Source organism: Mytilus edulis, chromosome 8 (assembly GCF_963676685.1).
Source record: "Mytilus edulis chromosome 8, xbMytEdul2.2, whole genome shotgun sequence".
NCBI classification, from domain to species: Eukaryota; Metazoa; Mollusca; class Bivalvia; order Mytilida; family Mytilidae; genus Mytilus; species Mytilus edulis.
In genome coordinates, this window is record NC_092351.1 from 60,641,156 (window position 1) to 60,657,290 (window position 16,135).

The window sequence follows — 16,135 nt, forward strand, 5'->3', positions numbered from 1 at the left end:
TTGAAGACCTCACCACGACTGTGATACGACCTTACTGCGATCTACACGATCGCACTACGATCATCAAAATTTACATTCTTTTCACAGATCGTAATGCGATCGTGGCCTAGTAGGACTGGGGTATAACTGAGGAGTGCTACCGTAACTATGTTCTCATAAAATTAACACACGCAAAAAACACCGATTTCATGATCCTCTAAATTTCGCCGGAAAACTTAAATTGAGATACTACACAATGTTAGTTATAAAAACCCTGATATTCTTTAATTTAATTTATCAAATGTACACATCAACATCCCTAATCAATAAAAACTGAACAATCCCTTAATGCGTATGATGCTTACGTTTGTAGTCTAAACATTTTCAGATATTATATATGTCAGAGTATATCCAATTACATGTACAACTTGCGTTATTTGGCTCATTTTAACAGCTGTCCATAAATTAGATTCCTAATATGATAACTTATAAGTACTGCAATTTTTTTATATCACACCGTGTTAGCGAATACAAGAAATGTTTACTTATTACCACATTTCGTTTGAGATATGTCCACTTTTTATTTTTTATTATTGTGAAAATTAGTTTGTACGTAAAATGTAGGAATAATTCTAAATATCTATAACATTTAAACAATTAATGAAATTAAATGTCTAACTCATAAAAAAAGGTAAATGGAGCTTATTAATAATGTATGCTTTGTCATTTAAATCAGCATTGTCCTGTTATTTCAATTGCGTCAATTTCATAATCCTCGTTGGTATTTGTTGTATCTATTTCAATATGAACTTCATTTGCGGGAAAGGCAATAGTCTGAAATAAACATCATTACTCAATGAATACAGTATTGTTCATTTCCCAAAATCCCAAATGGCGATTATGAGCTTGACATACTTGTTTAGGGAGCTACCATTTGATTTTTATGGGGGGCTAGGATGAAATTTGAAAAAAATAGGCAGGACAGGAGTTTTGAGTAAAAAAAAAGGCAGGATGAGACACTTTGCAAAAATAAAGGCAGGATGACAATTTAGGTAAAAAAAGTCAGGATAAACTAATAAAAAAAAAGGCAGGACCGAATAGAGTGAAAAATAAAAAGGCAGGAAAGAGATTACAACTAAAAAAAAAAAGGAAGGACAATTCATCCTAGCCCCCCCCCCCCCCCCCCCCCTCTTTCCATAAAAATCAAATGGTAGCTCCCTTATTGTATGTTGGCATTTTAATGTCTTTTCGCTATTTGTTTCGTTGGATTGCTCTCTCATTGACGTATTTTAAAGTTTGAATATTTAAGGTACATCTCTATGCAATAAGTATTCCTCATGTACATTTTTTGCTATATATTTCATACAAAACCATGTATTTATTTTCAAAAATATATTGTGAGGTTATTTCTAATTGAATTTTAATCAATTTAGTACCAATAAAAGCAGAAATGTGAGTTTGTTTATTTGGTTACATACTTTTTGTAATTTAAACAAAAGTATTATTTCATATATAGCTTGTATGGAAATTTGCTATATATTTGACCAAATTAAATTGTAAAAAAATTTATACATGTTCACATCAGTAGAAAACAACAACTGAAGACAACATTATGACAAAATAAAAAAATATACTTCGACAATTCTGTGTATTTCAACTTATTGAATGTTAAAATTCAATCATTAATGCTATAAAAAAAAAAAAAAAAAAAAACAGAACCAAAGATGCACAAAACTCATATAGCATTTTGATATTTACCTGAATTGGCGGAGAGAAAATTCTGCTACTTGGAACAGTGGAAAGAGTAGCTCTGTCAACTTCCCATACAGTGAGCCAACTGCCATTTGGGGACTTAAAACTTATTCTCCATGCTGATCCTCCTTTGTACGTCTCATAAATATTGATACTCTGAATGTAAATTTTCTTCGGATATTTAATCTGAAATAACCAAAACTGTGATATTGTAAATACAGTACACTTAAGAACAAACATCAAAATCTTAACAGCAATTATGAGTAACACCCGAGGACTCCACAGGTCAACACTTTAAAGAAGTCTGCACGTGCAACAATCTATTTAAACTTGAACCTGTTCAGTTTTTCTTTTTCAATGTAAGAGCAATAGTGAATTGAAACTTCCGGTTTTTGAACGCCGCAAAACTTCAAAAGCTGCCAAATTAATCTCATTTTGAGATTATCTCATTAACATACATACATTTAGGCGCAATCTGTGTTTAAAACTGCCACTCCTAAAGTTTTTGAGAGCTTTGTTCTTCTCCTTTTTCCTCGTTTTCCTTTCGTTTCATTTCCAACTTTGGCTTCAAAGCTACACTTGCACATGTACTTTTGTAATGTACAGATATTGTTAAAGTAACTAAATAACATAGTTCTGATCTAGTACTTCCAGACTATTATACTATTTTAGTACTACGATTTTACAGTGCTGGATTTGCACTACATATATGAATTACCCGTTTTGTACCTCCTTATTGTAGTACAAAGAAGGTACAAAACATACATACTATTTTTTTTAACTATGATTTGATAGGAAATTCTATAGACAGTGTAATAATTTAAATCAACTGAAAAAGTACACACATTAATTGTTATACCGTAAAATCATATGAAACCTCAAATTAAAAAAAAACGATGCATATGGTTTTTTTATAACTAAATGGATAGTTTTCATTATAAAACTTGTGTACATATACTTTTTTCTGAAGAAAATTCTTTAATTTGTCCACATTAAGAAGAAGTTTACTTTTTTTAAATCGCTTGCTTCCGACATATTTTCCGTATGCAAGTGACCTTAGCGTGACCATTCTCGTAAAAATCCGATGATCGCAATACGCATGGATCTGTCATTAGAATAAACTATTATCTGATATATCCCTGCTTCTTTGTTTATTGTTAACTATAAGGTGACAATCGGTAAACCACGGCTTCAAAACACGGCAGTTAACTAGCTGCAATATTTTCACAACATAACAGACAGAGAGAAAAAAAAATGATGATTATACGATATGTTTGCGTAAAAAATGATAAAATCGTGCACAGAAGACTAAGTTTATGATATATACATGCATTGGTTCAAGAATTGGATAAACATTATGTTTCACCAATCACTCGTTTCATATGACTTACATGTACTATATACTTTAAAATTATACAAGATTTACCTACAAATTGAAGTACATATCCAGCACAACGAAAGTATGGTATTGAAATAGTTTAATAATTTCGAATTATTGTAAAAGAACTAAACTATTAGGTACTAATGTATTTTTATTACTTGGAAATAAGGTACTACAATACTTCAATCGCAAAACACAAATTCATCAAAAGTATACTCTTACAAATTATTATAATACCATTATATAGTGATCATCTGCTACTCCCATCAAGGCCCATGCTCCTTTTTTATCTCCATATTGTGGATAGACGTTTGGTGGTCCTTTAACTTGGGCTGCTGAATATCTTAAAATAAAAATGTTACTGTAGTCCTCTATATGTACTGTGATATTGGACTAAATGTTTGTCTAACCTTACAAAAGAAATGAGGACGACACCACAATCGGCAATCCTCGGGTGACTCCGCTTCTCTCCTTCTTGAGGTACGGAATCGTCCGAGATGTGACGATTGACCCCCTTCGTATAAATGACCGAGGAGGATCGATCGGCAATCCTCGGGTGACTCCGCTTCTCTCCTTCTTGAGGTACGGAATCGGCCGAAATGTGACGATTGGAAGACACCAGAGATATTCGAATATTCATAAGTCGATGGCTGGGGTGTCTTAATTATAATCCATAGAATCTTTTAATAATTTGCCAAAATGTAGTTCATATCCTGGTTGTTTAAAAACATTAATAAAAAGAATGGGTCACCGGACTTATTTTCACACTACAGGTTGTGCAAAATTGTCAAGATTTTCTATAGATTATGCATGGAAAACCCATTTTTCCGCCATAAAACGCAAACCACACCATAGAATTTTGAGATAAAATATGAGAAGATAGCTCCAATATTATGCTTTCAGATAAGAAAAAGAAAAAATGAGGTCACCGGACTCGTTTTCTTGCTACGTGTAAAAATAGGTAAATTCCTAACACATTCTATTGTAAAGGTAACACTATCTAAATTATCTGCCCTTGCATTTGAGTTGCCTCCCCTTATTTGACAAACTTGGAAAAAAATGAATCAAACAAAAGAATGTTTATTTTTGTAAAATACAATCATAAATATGATCAAACATGGTATTTTCTATATTATAATGAAAATTCTTACACATGAATTACCTACTACTATACAAATTTGCACATTTCATCAAAAATCTAGACCTTGTTTTCTAGTATTTCAAAATCCAAAATGGAGGAAGACACCCTATCTACCTTTGGTAGAAGAAAATCTTTAAGTTTCCAATAAATCAAAATGCAGACAAGTATTTTATAGGCATTTCAATTTAATATTTTAAATTGCAAACGTAAAAGCAAAATAGTGTTAATTAAGGTAGTTCGGGTGTCTCTTTCTGGGCATATTGAACCTGCAAAATTACCTTTTGATTTAAAAATACTTTACCAAGTATCATTCAATATACAACAAAAACATTAGATTGAAATTTCAAGAACTATGAAAAACTAAGCGCCATTGAGTGTACTAAAATTTTCAGAAAAATAATTTTAGAATTAAAGGCAGATAATTATACATAATTTGATAGGACGATTTGTGTTTTGAGGGGTTTATCAAGAAATTTGTAACCCCCTATTTTTATATATATATTTCGAAAGTATTTTTTAACAGTAATTCTCCTTTTGAATTTTTACCAATTCAATCGTTTTATATTTATTAAATGACGAAAAATTAAGTTTCCTCTATATAACCCATATAAAATAACTTTTGGAGGTACAAGAAGTAAAACATAACCATTCATTTCCGTTACACAGATTTGAATATTATGAAGGTATCCAATATTTGTTTCATATTTTTGTTTATTGGATTTTATGTTACAAAGAGTACAATCCTAGTAATAAACTCATTACTTGTAAAAGAGCTGTCTTCATATGCCATTGAACTGCAGCTGTTAATTCCTCTGTCATTTTGAGTGGTCATTTGTGGAGAGTTGTCTTATTGGCAATCATAATACGCCTTCTTAATTTTATACATACTTATATAGATCTCAGTTATGGAATTTTGGATCCTCTATGCTCTTCAACTTTGTATTGTTTGGCTTTATAACTATTTTGATATGAGCGTCACTGATGAGTCTTATGTAGACGAAACGCACGTCTGACGTACTAAATTATAATCCTGGTACTTTTGATAACTATTTACACCACTGGGTTGATGCCACTGCTGGTGGACGTTTCGTTCCCGAGGGTATCACCAGCCCAGTAGTCAGCACTTCGGTGTTGACATCAATATCAATAATGTGATCATTTTTATAAATTTCCTGATACAAAACTTTGAATTTTTCAAAAAAATTAAGGATCTTCTTGTTCTAGGAATAGATAACCTTAGCCGCATTTGGAATTTTGGAATTTTGGATCCTCTATGCTTTTCAACTTTGTATTGTTTGGCTTTATAACTATTTTGATATGAGCGTCACTGATGAGTCTTATGTAGACGAAACGCGTGTCTGGCGTACTCAGTTATAATCCTGGTACTTTTGATAACTACTATAAAATTGAGAAAGGAAATGGTGAATATGTCAAAGCGACAACCACCCGACCATAGAGCAAACAACAGCCGAAGGCAACCAATGGGTCTTCAATGTAGCGAGAATTCCCGCACCCGTAGGTGTCCTTCAGCTGGCCCCTAAATTATGCATAATAGTACAGTGATAATGGACGTCATACTAAACTCCGAATTATACACAAGAAACTAAAATTTAAAATCATACAAGACTAACAAAGGCCAGAGGCTCCTGACTTGGGACAGGCGCAAAATTGCGGCGGGGTTAAACATGTTTATGAGATCTCAACCCTCCCCCTATACCTCTAGCCAATGTAGAAAAGTAAAAGAATAACAATACGCACATTAAAATTCAGTTCAAGAGAAGTCCGAGTCTGATGTCAAAAGATGTAACAAAAGAAAATAAATAAAATGACAATAATACATAAATAACAACAGACTACTAGCAGTTAACTGACATGCCAGCTCCAGACCTCAATTAAACTGATTGAAAGATTATGTCTTCATCATATGAATATCAGGTACAATCCCTCCCGTTAGGGGTTTAGTATCATACTATCATAAAATATATGAGAAGAACATAACCCGTGTCATGCCAACAACTGTTTTTTTTAGAAGTAAATGTGTTTAGTTCCGATGCAAAGACCCTATCAGTGAATCAATGTTAAAGCCAAAATATGCAATCTTTAATGACCTGACAACAGTATCGTAACTATATCCCCTTTTAATAAGTCTATTTAAAGGTTTTGTTAGTTTCTGAGGAGAATACTGACATTTTTGTGCTTTATAAAGAATATTTCCATAAAATTTTGGATGTGAAATACCTGAACGTATAAGATGTCTGCATGTTGAGTTATATTTACGAATTATTTCCTTATACCGGTGATAAAATTTAGTAAATGTTTTGACCAGTTTGTGATATCGAAAACCCTGGTGTAATAATTTTTCAGTAATACATAAATTTCTCTCGCTAAAATCTAATACATTGTTACATACACGAGCGAATCGTACAAGTTGAGATATATAAACACCATAAGATGGTGACAAGGGAACGTCACCATCTAAAAATGGATAATTAACAATAGGAAATAAAAAATCATCTCTTTTATCATAAATTTTTGTATTAAGCTTCCCGTTTATGATATAGATATCAAGATCGAGGAAAGGGCAGTGGTCATTGTTATCATTAGCTTTATTTAAAGTAAGTTCTACAGGATAAATTTCTTTAGTATACATACTGAAGTCGTCATTATTTAGAGCCAATATATCATCCAAATATCTAAAAGTATTGTTAAATTTTTGTATCAAATGTTGTTTTGATGGGTCTTTGCTAATTTTAGTCATAAATTGTAACTCATAACAATACAAAAACAGGTCCGCAATAAGTGGTGCACAGTTAGTCCCCATTGGAATTCCAATAACTTGACGATATACGGAATCTCCAAAGCGAACAAAAATGTTATCAAGTAAAAATTCAAGTGCATAAATAGTATCAAAGCATGTCCAATTGACATAGTTCTTTTGTTTATTGCTACTAAAAATGATCTAAAGGAGTTTGAACATATGTACTCGCATTCCGACTTTTTAAATGCCCAGTTAATTAGGGATGTGAATTTTTTCTTAATAAGAATATGAGGCAAAGTGGTATATAGGGTAGAAAAATCAAAACTTTGAACAGATTCAAAATCACCAATATATGCATGCAATTTATCAAGTACTTCCAACGAGTTTTTGACACTCCAAAAGTAATTAATTCCACTATTTTCAAAGGCCTTATTTGAACAATTTATTATCAGGTTTTTTATTGTACCAAGTGTACTAGTAAGTAAAACAGACAATTTAGTAGTTGAACAATGGCTGGAAGATGAAATAAATCTATATTTGTAAGGTTTTTTGTGCAGCTTCGGAAGCCAGTACATAGTTGGGACTTTCATTGTGTTTGGTTCTGCTTGTAAAAAAGTAGCTAAAAGTTTATGTTTGTTACAGATGTCGTTTTCTGAAAATGAAGTCAGTTGGAATGTTGGTGAATTCGTGATTTCCTTTTGCAGAACCTCTATATAAAATTTACGTCAAACAATAATGATATAATTAGCAGCTTTATCAGCCGGGACAAAAACAAATTCCTTGGCTAGTTCTGTTAGTTTATTTTTGATACGCGAAATAGGGTTTTTATAGTTTTTGTTGAGGGTAAAATGTTCTTTAAAATGTTGTATTCGAATATCAACTATCTTCATTACTGAATTAATAAAAGAGTCCAAAGATTTTTTGTCAGCTTTTTCCCGTTTTACCCATTTCAAACAGTAGGCGCGGAGTGAGTCGTTGATGATATTACGACACTCATTCCAGTTAATAGTTGACGGGGGACGATATTTAGGTCCTTTACTGAGGAATGATTTTAACTCTCGGTCGCGAACGATGTTAAGGTCGCTTTGTCACACAAATATTATTTACATCATCCAAATTTAACACAATTTATTAATTTTCGTTGTCTCAATCTCCGCATCAGCATCTTAACTTTACTTTTAGGACTGTGAGAACACGACACACTTTGCACCCTGAGATAATCTCGCTTCTCTTTGTGAGCAGCGGATGAAGTGTTAGACTCCCAAACGTACACCAAACACACGCGCATTGATCGACCAAAAAATTAGAAGTTAGAACGTTTTTCATCGGAATGCGTATATCCTTACAGTATTTCTAAAACATGTCCTCAAATATCAGGATAAAAATCTAGTTACTATATACAACAGAAGTTTTTATTGATCTAGATTCTCTTGTATTAAACTAGCTAAATGAGATAAAAGTAGAAAATTACTTTATATGAAAAAGAAATATTTTTTCAAAAAACTACCACGAGATGAACAAAGGACATGCTGTTTAAGTGCCAAAGTTTTTGTAGAATCAGCCAATTCAAAGAACCTCATTCTGAGATCGATATGGTAGGTCTTTCATTTCTGCGCGTCTGGTAATTCCAGAAATCTCGTAGATAACGTTTGATTAGAATGATAGCAAATTATGGAGTTAGCTCCCCTTAATTGTTAATTTCTAGTACATTTCAACCAAATAAAATACCAGAAAATGAATAGGAAACGAATGTTATATTCGTTCACCATTTTACGTTTTGAATTTAAAGTAATGGAAATTCGAGCGGGTTCTGGTTTGTCATGTTTTCACCACTGTCTGGTTGTTAGTCATATTGGCACTTAAAAGAGGGTTTCCAAGTAATCACCTAATCACTTTTTTGCCAATATAATCAAATAATCATTAATTATTTTTAAACCAAGATAATTAAATAATCATTAATACAGTTCTAGATTATCAAATAATTTAAAAATAACCATGAAATATTTGGTATGGTAATCATATATAGTCACTATAAAAACGGCCAAGACTTAGTAACCACATAGTTAAAAAAACATATATTATAATAATAGCTTATTATGCGGTATGGGCTTTGCTCATTGTTGAAGGACGTGCGGTGACCTATAGTTGTTAATTTGTATGTAATTTGGTTTCTTGTAGAGAGTTGTCTCATTGGCAATCATACCACATCTTCTTTTTATATATACATGTAGGAAAGCTCTAGATTGGCACTTAAAAGTATAATCTTACTCATCGTTATCCCATTGTGTTTTGTAGCCAATGACGTTCGACACCCATTGCTGGTCTGAAAAAAGAATCTCATTTTAATCAACTCTGTTTAAAATACAGGGGTTCTTTTCATAGAACATCTTACTACTAAAGTTGATAGTAAATTATATCGAAAAGTTAATGACTAACATTGAGCGAGTATTTCTACCCTTAAGATTGTTTTGGTGAAATTAGTCGCTGATCCTGTTGACTCCGATGGAAAAATACTTTAACTTTAACCACCAAAAGGCGGTACCTATCGAGAGGAGGTTTTTAGACGTGCCGATTGTAATTTTGCTGTCAACATTTGAAGTTTTTCAGAGTGACCGTATCCATTGATAAAAATATCTGTCAACGACACTCCATTCTATTTTCCGTCTAAATAGTCGTGGCTTTCGGGATGCTCTGGGTTTTTTTTATTGATATATACTTCTACTAATTTAAAGGAAGACATTTCATTGGTTACACGATTAGAAAATAGAACGAATGGTTGTTGTATCTTCATAACCAAATCATGGAAATATATCTGTATTTCAAAAATAAACATGCATGACTATCTGTCATAATAAAGCACAAACTATATAACTATATCAGTTTTACAAAGTATGTTAAACAATTATAATTTTGCCATTTTTGTAACAAATGGCAACTTAAGGTAAATGTTGATAAAACAAAAATTCTTGTTTTTGCAAATGGCAGACTTCCACAAAATTTGAATTTTTTTATTAATGATAATGAAATTGAAATTGTTAAAAATTATAAATATTTAGGAATATTTTTTTCTAAAAGTGGTTCTTTTTTACAAACTAGAAAATACTTACGAGATCAAGGAATAAAGGCTATGTATTCTATCTTGAAGAAGAGTAAAATTAATAACTTATCTATTGAATGTCAACTAGATCTCTTTGATAAGGCTGTTGTACCTATTTTGTTATATGGATCAGAGATTTGGGGTTTTGAAAACTTTGACTTGTTAGAGCGAGTACACCTAAAATTTTGTAAACTCATTTTACATTTGAAGCAATCAACCCCAGACTGTATAGTTTATGCAGAACTAGGCAGATTCCCATTATTTCTTTATGCAAAAGTTCGTATGATAAATTTTTGGGGCAGAATTATAAACGGTAAAGAGTTTAAAATTGCTCATGTTCTTTATAAATTATTACTTATAAATTTAAATAACTATGGTTTTGAAAGTAAATGGTTGATTTATATTAAAAATGTTTTTAATAATTGTGGAATGTCTAATATTTCGAACCTTCATTTTGCTGAGAAATGGGTATCAAAAAGTGTGGAACAAAAGCTTAAAGATCAGTTCACACAATTATGTTTGTCACAGATAGAAACCTTACCTAAATGTCTATGTTATAGAATTTTTAAAAATAATCTGAAATTTGAGAATTATCTCAACATATTGCCTAACAATTTATTATTTGTATACTGCAAATTTAGATACGGTAGTCACCGTTTACCAATTGAGACGGGAAGATGGCGAGGCTTGTCACGAAACGACAGACTTTGTCATCTATGCAATTCAAGTGAAATCGGTGACGAATATCATTATATAATGACTTGTAAATCTTTAGATTTAGAGAGAAAGAAATTTTTAACTGAATATTGCTGTAAAAATCCAAATACATACAAATTTGATAGTTTATTTAATTCATCCAATATTATCATTTTAGAAAAATTATGTAAGTTTATAAAAACAGTACAGGTGAAAGTCAGTCCTCCAAGTTAAGTTACGTTTTGTTTTGTTCACACATGTGCATGCTTATATAATCATATATGTAATTGTAAATATATATTTTCTCTGTAACTATGACATGTAGTTTTGTGAGAATAAAGTTCATTCATATGTATTGCTATGAACTAGAAAAAAGTAAAATCACAAAAATACTGAACTCAGAGGAAAATCTAATCGGAAAGTCCTTAATCACATGGCAAAATCAAACGACAAAATACATCAAAAACGAATGGACAAGAACTGTTTTGTTTCGGTCCTCATATAGATGTTCGGTGACCTGTATACATATGAATTTGACATTTATGGTTCAATACAACCTTAAGGTCTACTAGAGATAAAAAAAAAACAAAAAAAAAACAGAAAAAGCTAGTTAATTGGAATCTAGTTTAAATGTTTTATGATATTTTTTTATTGTCCTTATTTTCGTCAAATGTAGTCTGTAATGTAATTCAGTTTAAGGAGGTTCGTTTTCTATTAAATGAAAGAAGATTGGAGCTTTTGAAAAAAATCAATAAAGTAAATTATCTCAAAATCATGAGGCAAGTGAAAAATAATTTAAAAAAAAGGATAATTGAATAATGAATACTGATCAATCTGATAGACTAATGCTTTGGAATTTATATTTTATGTTTGCAGGAATATGGGATTAACACTTACTAGTATCGGCACTCAGGAGTTACAAGATACATTTACGAGAAAATTTTACAGCCATTGTTTGTCAGTTTTCATTGCGTATTGTTACCTAAACAATGTTTACCAACGTAAAACTGTGTTAATTTAGATTGATGGGGAGTTGTTTACTTTGGTTTGGTGAGAGTTGACCTGTTAATTCTAAAATGTATATTTAGGACGGGTAACGATATATAAAAAGTCATTTAATAATTCACTATTTCAAAATTCAATATATTCAGGATAGTATATAGTTCTTAAAATATACACCAATAACCATCCATAAACATGGGAAGGTAAAACGACAATGTTAGTTTTAGCCTTCACTTAGGTACGTACAATGTACTATATATATATTAATAAGTTCTCATCGACCTCTGGAATGTTCATCATGTGGCTTATAGGTTTATACTGTTACTTGTCCATGTGGAATTATGAGTAGGGTATAACAGGTTTGGTAGGATCCTTATTAATTAGTACTTTCCACATTTATTGGTATTATGCTCCAAAAACTGGTATCAAATTTCAGTGATAAAATTTTAATTTGGATTTACAGATATTTTCTGTCATAGCGCAAGCATAAAGGTTCAGGGCAACGTTTTACCTTAATAAAAGTTATATCCTAAAATGGAGAATTTTTGGAGGTCATTATCTCTGTATTCAGTACTCACTGAAACTATGGTCTTCAAGGGAAAATGTTGCAGTTTATTTGAATACTTGCGCCCTGACAACTGTCATGATGAAATACATTTTTTTTATCACTACATATGTTGACCCGATATTTGGTATGTAATCATTTATGAGAATAATCCCAACCCTGTCTAAAGGGGTTTTTTTTTTGCATTAAATTTTGTAGATCGTTTACCAATAAGGATTGTGTTGCATAGATTAAAAGTTTTGGGTAGGAAGTAACTCGGAAATAAGTGCATTAAATTCTAAACAGACTGTACATTCAGTAATAAAAGATTGTTTCATCTTTCTTTACTTCAAATTTCTGTTTAATGTTTTTTTTTACGATTTCCAGTTCGTTATATTTTTAGCCAATTTGTGCTCTTTTCTATGTTTAAGGTTCTTAATTTCTGTTTTATTTACCTGATACTTTGTATTATTACTGTCCAATGTTATTTTACGATTTCCAAGTTTGTTACATTTGTAGCCAATTTGGGCTCTTTTCTATGTTTTGAGTTCTTAATTTCTATTTTATTAACCTGATATATTTCATTATTGATAAGTTAGTTTCTATAAAGAAAAAGTTATATTGGTATTATATTCTTTTGATACCTTATATTTCCATTCCTTATTTTATATGTATGTTGATAAACTCATCAAAGATACCAGGATTGACATTTTGTATTTACGTTGGACGCGCGTTTCGTCTACAAAAAACACTTACAAATAACGTTAGAATCAAAAAAGTAAAAAAAAAGGCCAATAAAGTAAAACGTTGAAGAGCTGATAGACTTTCGGTACATTTTAATTTTTTCTATCGAATTATATATCTTCACGGTAAAGATAAACCCAGAAATGCCCTCCGGATGAAAAGGAAAATATAAAAGTACTTTTCCTATTTACAAGCTCTGAATCGTCATTGATTGATCATGTAAAAGAGGGACGAAAGATATCAGAGGGACAGTCAAACTTATCTGACACCGCCATGGCTAAAAATAAAATGACAAACAAACACATATTAGTACGGAAGACAAAACATAGAAAACTAAAGACTAAGCAACACGAACCCTTCCAATATCTGGGGGTGATCTCATGTGTTCTGGAAGGGTAAGCAGATCCTGCTCCATCTTCAGCACCAGTCGTGTTGCTTATTTTATGAAAAATCGGGGTTTTTTTTCCCTATAGATATGTTTTAAAATAAGTATCAGGTGAAAAAAGCAGATTTATTTTAAATTTGTCCTTAAAAAAATCTAAATTTCCAAACAATATACTAAAAAATATACGTACAATACTGTCCTTCAAATTGAGTGAGTTTTAAAACGCCGTTTGACGGCGTTGTTGGTAGGTTGCAACATCCGGTTATATCTACATGACACTCTAACTTCGCTGCATCATAGAAGGAAGCACACAGACCGCTCTCAACAAGTAATCGAACACATCGGAAAACAGACGAAGTTTTAGTTTTATTAAACACAGATGAATTTTCAATAAAGCCTGTATTTTTTGCAACAGAATATTTTCCGAACTTAATTTCTATCAGTCCACATCGAATTTGCATGACAAAAGCACATAATAATAAGTGCACATGTAAACGAATCTTGCTACTGAAATATTGAATCTGCATCTTATTGTCAGGGATCATGGAATGAGTTTCAGACATGCATTGAAATGTATTGATTTTTTTTAAAAGGCGTATCTTTCAAATTAGTTTACAAAGTCAATTTAATCATATTCTCAAAAATTCCTGTAATTATCAAAACCAATTATAGTATTACATATATCACGTAATGAATAAACAGACAGATCGAAGATAAAGAATTAAAGTTTATAGCTACAGCATTCGCATATAAAGACAATAGGGAAAGCCGATCTTTTCTTACATAATAATCAATATTTGAAATGGAAATTATCAAAGGTAATACTCTAATTCCAAATTACCATTTAAAACATTGGCAAATTGTATAAAAGTAGATGTAAATACTACTCACTATAGACTTGCCAACGGGATGGTCAATGTCGATAAAGACAACATTAACACTTCTTCAGACAGATTTTCTCCTAACACAAACATCAAAGGCTTCAAAATACCATCGTCAGTGGCAGATTCATGGGAAAAAAAAGGTAGGGGTGGCTCCCGGGATTGTAACTACCCTTTTTTGACATTCAAGGCTTTCGAAGGGGGACACGTGGCTTGAAACCCCTGTATCCTTGGTAAGAACCAATCCCTTTTATAAATTGGCTGTATCCGTATCTTTATCGTGTATATGTGAGGAGTGAGGAGAGAATCATTCTACCCAAGAACAATTAGAGACTAAAATGCACTACCACTTACCGCCACCAGTGCTGGTTGGCTTGAATGCTTTAATGAGTTGCATCTGCTGAAGACATAATCACTCAATTAGTTTAATTGAGATCTGGATCTGTCATGTCAGTAACTGCTAGTAGTCCTTTGTTAGTTTGTGTATCATTACCATTTTGTTTAGTTTCTTCTGTTATCCATCCTAATATCGGACACAGACTTCCTTAAACTGACTCAGGAGTCTTAGGCCTTTGTATAAATTTTTGTTTTTCCAGTCTCAATTTTATTCAAGACCACCTGTATGAGACGATTCAGACCACCGTTGAGTAAGCTTTTGACTTCACTTTATATAGAATGAATATCACAGATCTGGTTCTTTTCTTTTAGATATTCACATGCGCATACACAAGTGGCAACACAATCAGTTTATTTATGATGTAATGGTAGAAATTCTTAATATAAGACTGTGTTTTATTGCAGAATTGAAAATACACAGATGCCAAGAAAATAATTAACTACGATTTATAAAAATTGATTTAAATTTTAAATATTTAGGAGGTGGGAAATAAATTAAAAACATTAAAAAGTGTTCAAAAATCACTCAGACCAGAAACATATAGTAAGATATACTGTTCCCAGCTCTAACAGATGTCACAGGCAGCATTGACAAAAGTTTTGATTCAGTCAATGATCAACAATTATAGAATAAGAAAAATTATTCATTAGTGGTGCACCGACAATATTGAAAAATTCAATAACAGCAAATATTACAGGAACGTTTATTTACAGTGCAACGCCACATTGACAACAAGCAACATTTCATTGACAGCCTATAACGAAAATTCGTTCACACGCAATATAAATAAATTGAAGGTGTTTGGAAATGAAAAATGGCACAAATAAAATAGGGACACAAGCAGAACATAACAGTGAAGAACTGAGATATCTGTATATGAAGCAGACTTCACTGTATCTGTTGTATCTTTTATCTCAAGTTCGATGATAGATGCGTTGAATAGAGTCATCAAATTATGCATTAAGGTAGATTCATGGTATACCGCCATCATGGATTGTACAATCGTAGTACAAAATCGGTCTAGTTATTTGAGCAAATCTGCCAAATTGGAGACAGATTTGCCATGTCACGGTAAGAATGTTTATTTTTATAAAGAAACCTTGGTGATTTATTGTATTATTCAAAATATTTAAACAAATATTATTTTTTGTTTTTGTTTTTAGAAATCATTTTTTCAAATGAGCCATTTGAGGGAAGATAAGTCTTTAAATAAAATAAATATACTGGACTAATAGGGAAATTTTTGATTTTCACTTGTAGCATGAAAACAAGTTCGGTGACACCATTTTTTTCTTTTTATTTTCTTAAAACATATAATAAAACCTATCTTCTCAGAATTTATTTCAAAATTCTATCTCATAGAAAATTTTTTATGCAC

At 31.6% G+C, this 16,135-nt stretch overlaps 1 protein-coding gene across 1 annotated transcript; it reads right to left on the reverse strand.

Annotated features, from left to right (window-relative positions):
* Positions 1 to 668: 668 nt before the first annotated feature.
* LOC139484255 (F-box/LRR-repeat protein 4-like) lies at positions 669 to 14,757 on the reverse strand. Its single transcript, XM_071267990.1, has 5 exons — positions 14,715 to 14,757; positions 9,280 to 9,334; positions 3,350 to 3,455; positions 1,738 to 1,917; positions 669 to 813 (listed from the first exon to the last, which is right to left on the reverse strand). The coding sequence occupies exons 1-5, from the start codon at positions 14,755 to 14,757 to the stop codon at positions 712 to 714; spliced, it is 486 nt and encodes a 161-aa protein (XP_071124091.1). The 3' UTR covers positions 669 to 711.
* Between the last annotated feature and the right edge of the window lie 1,378 nt (positions 14,758 to 16,135).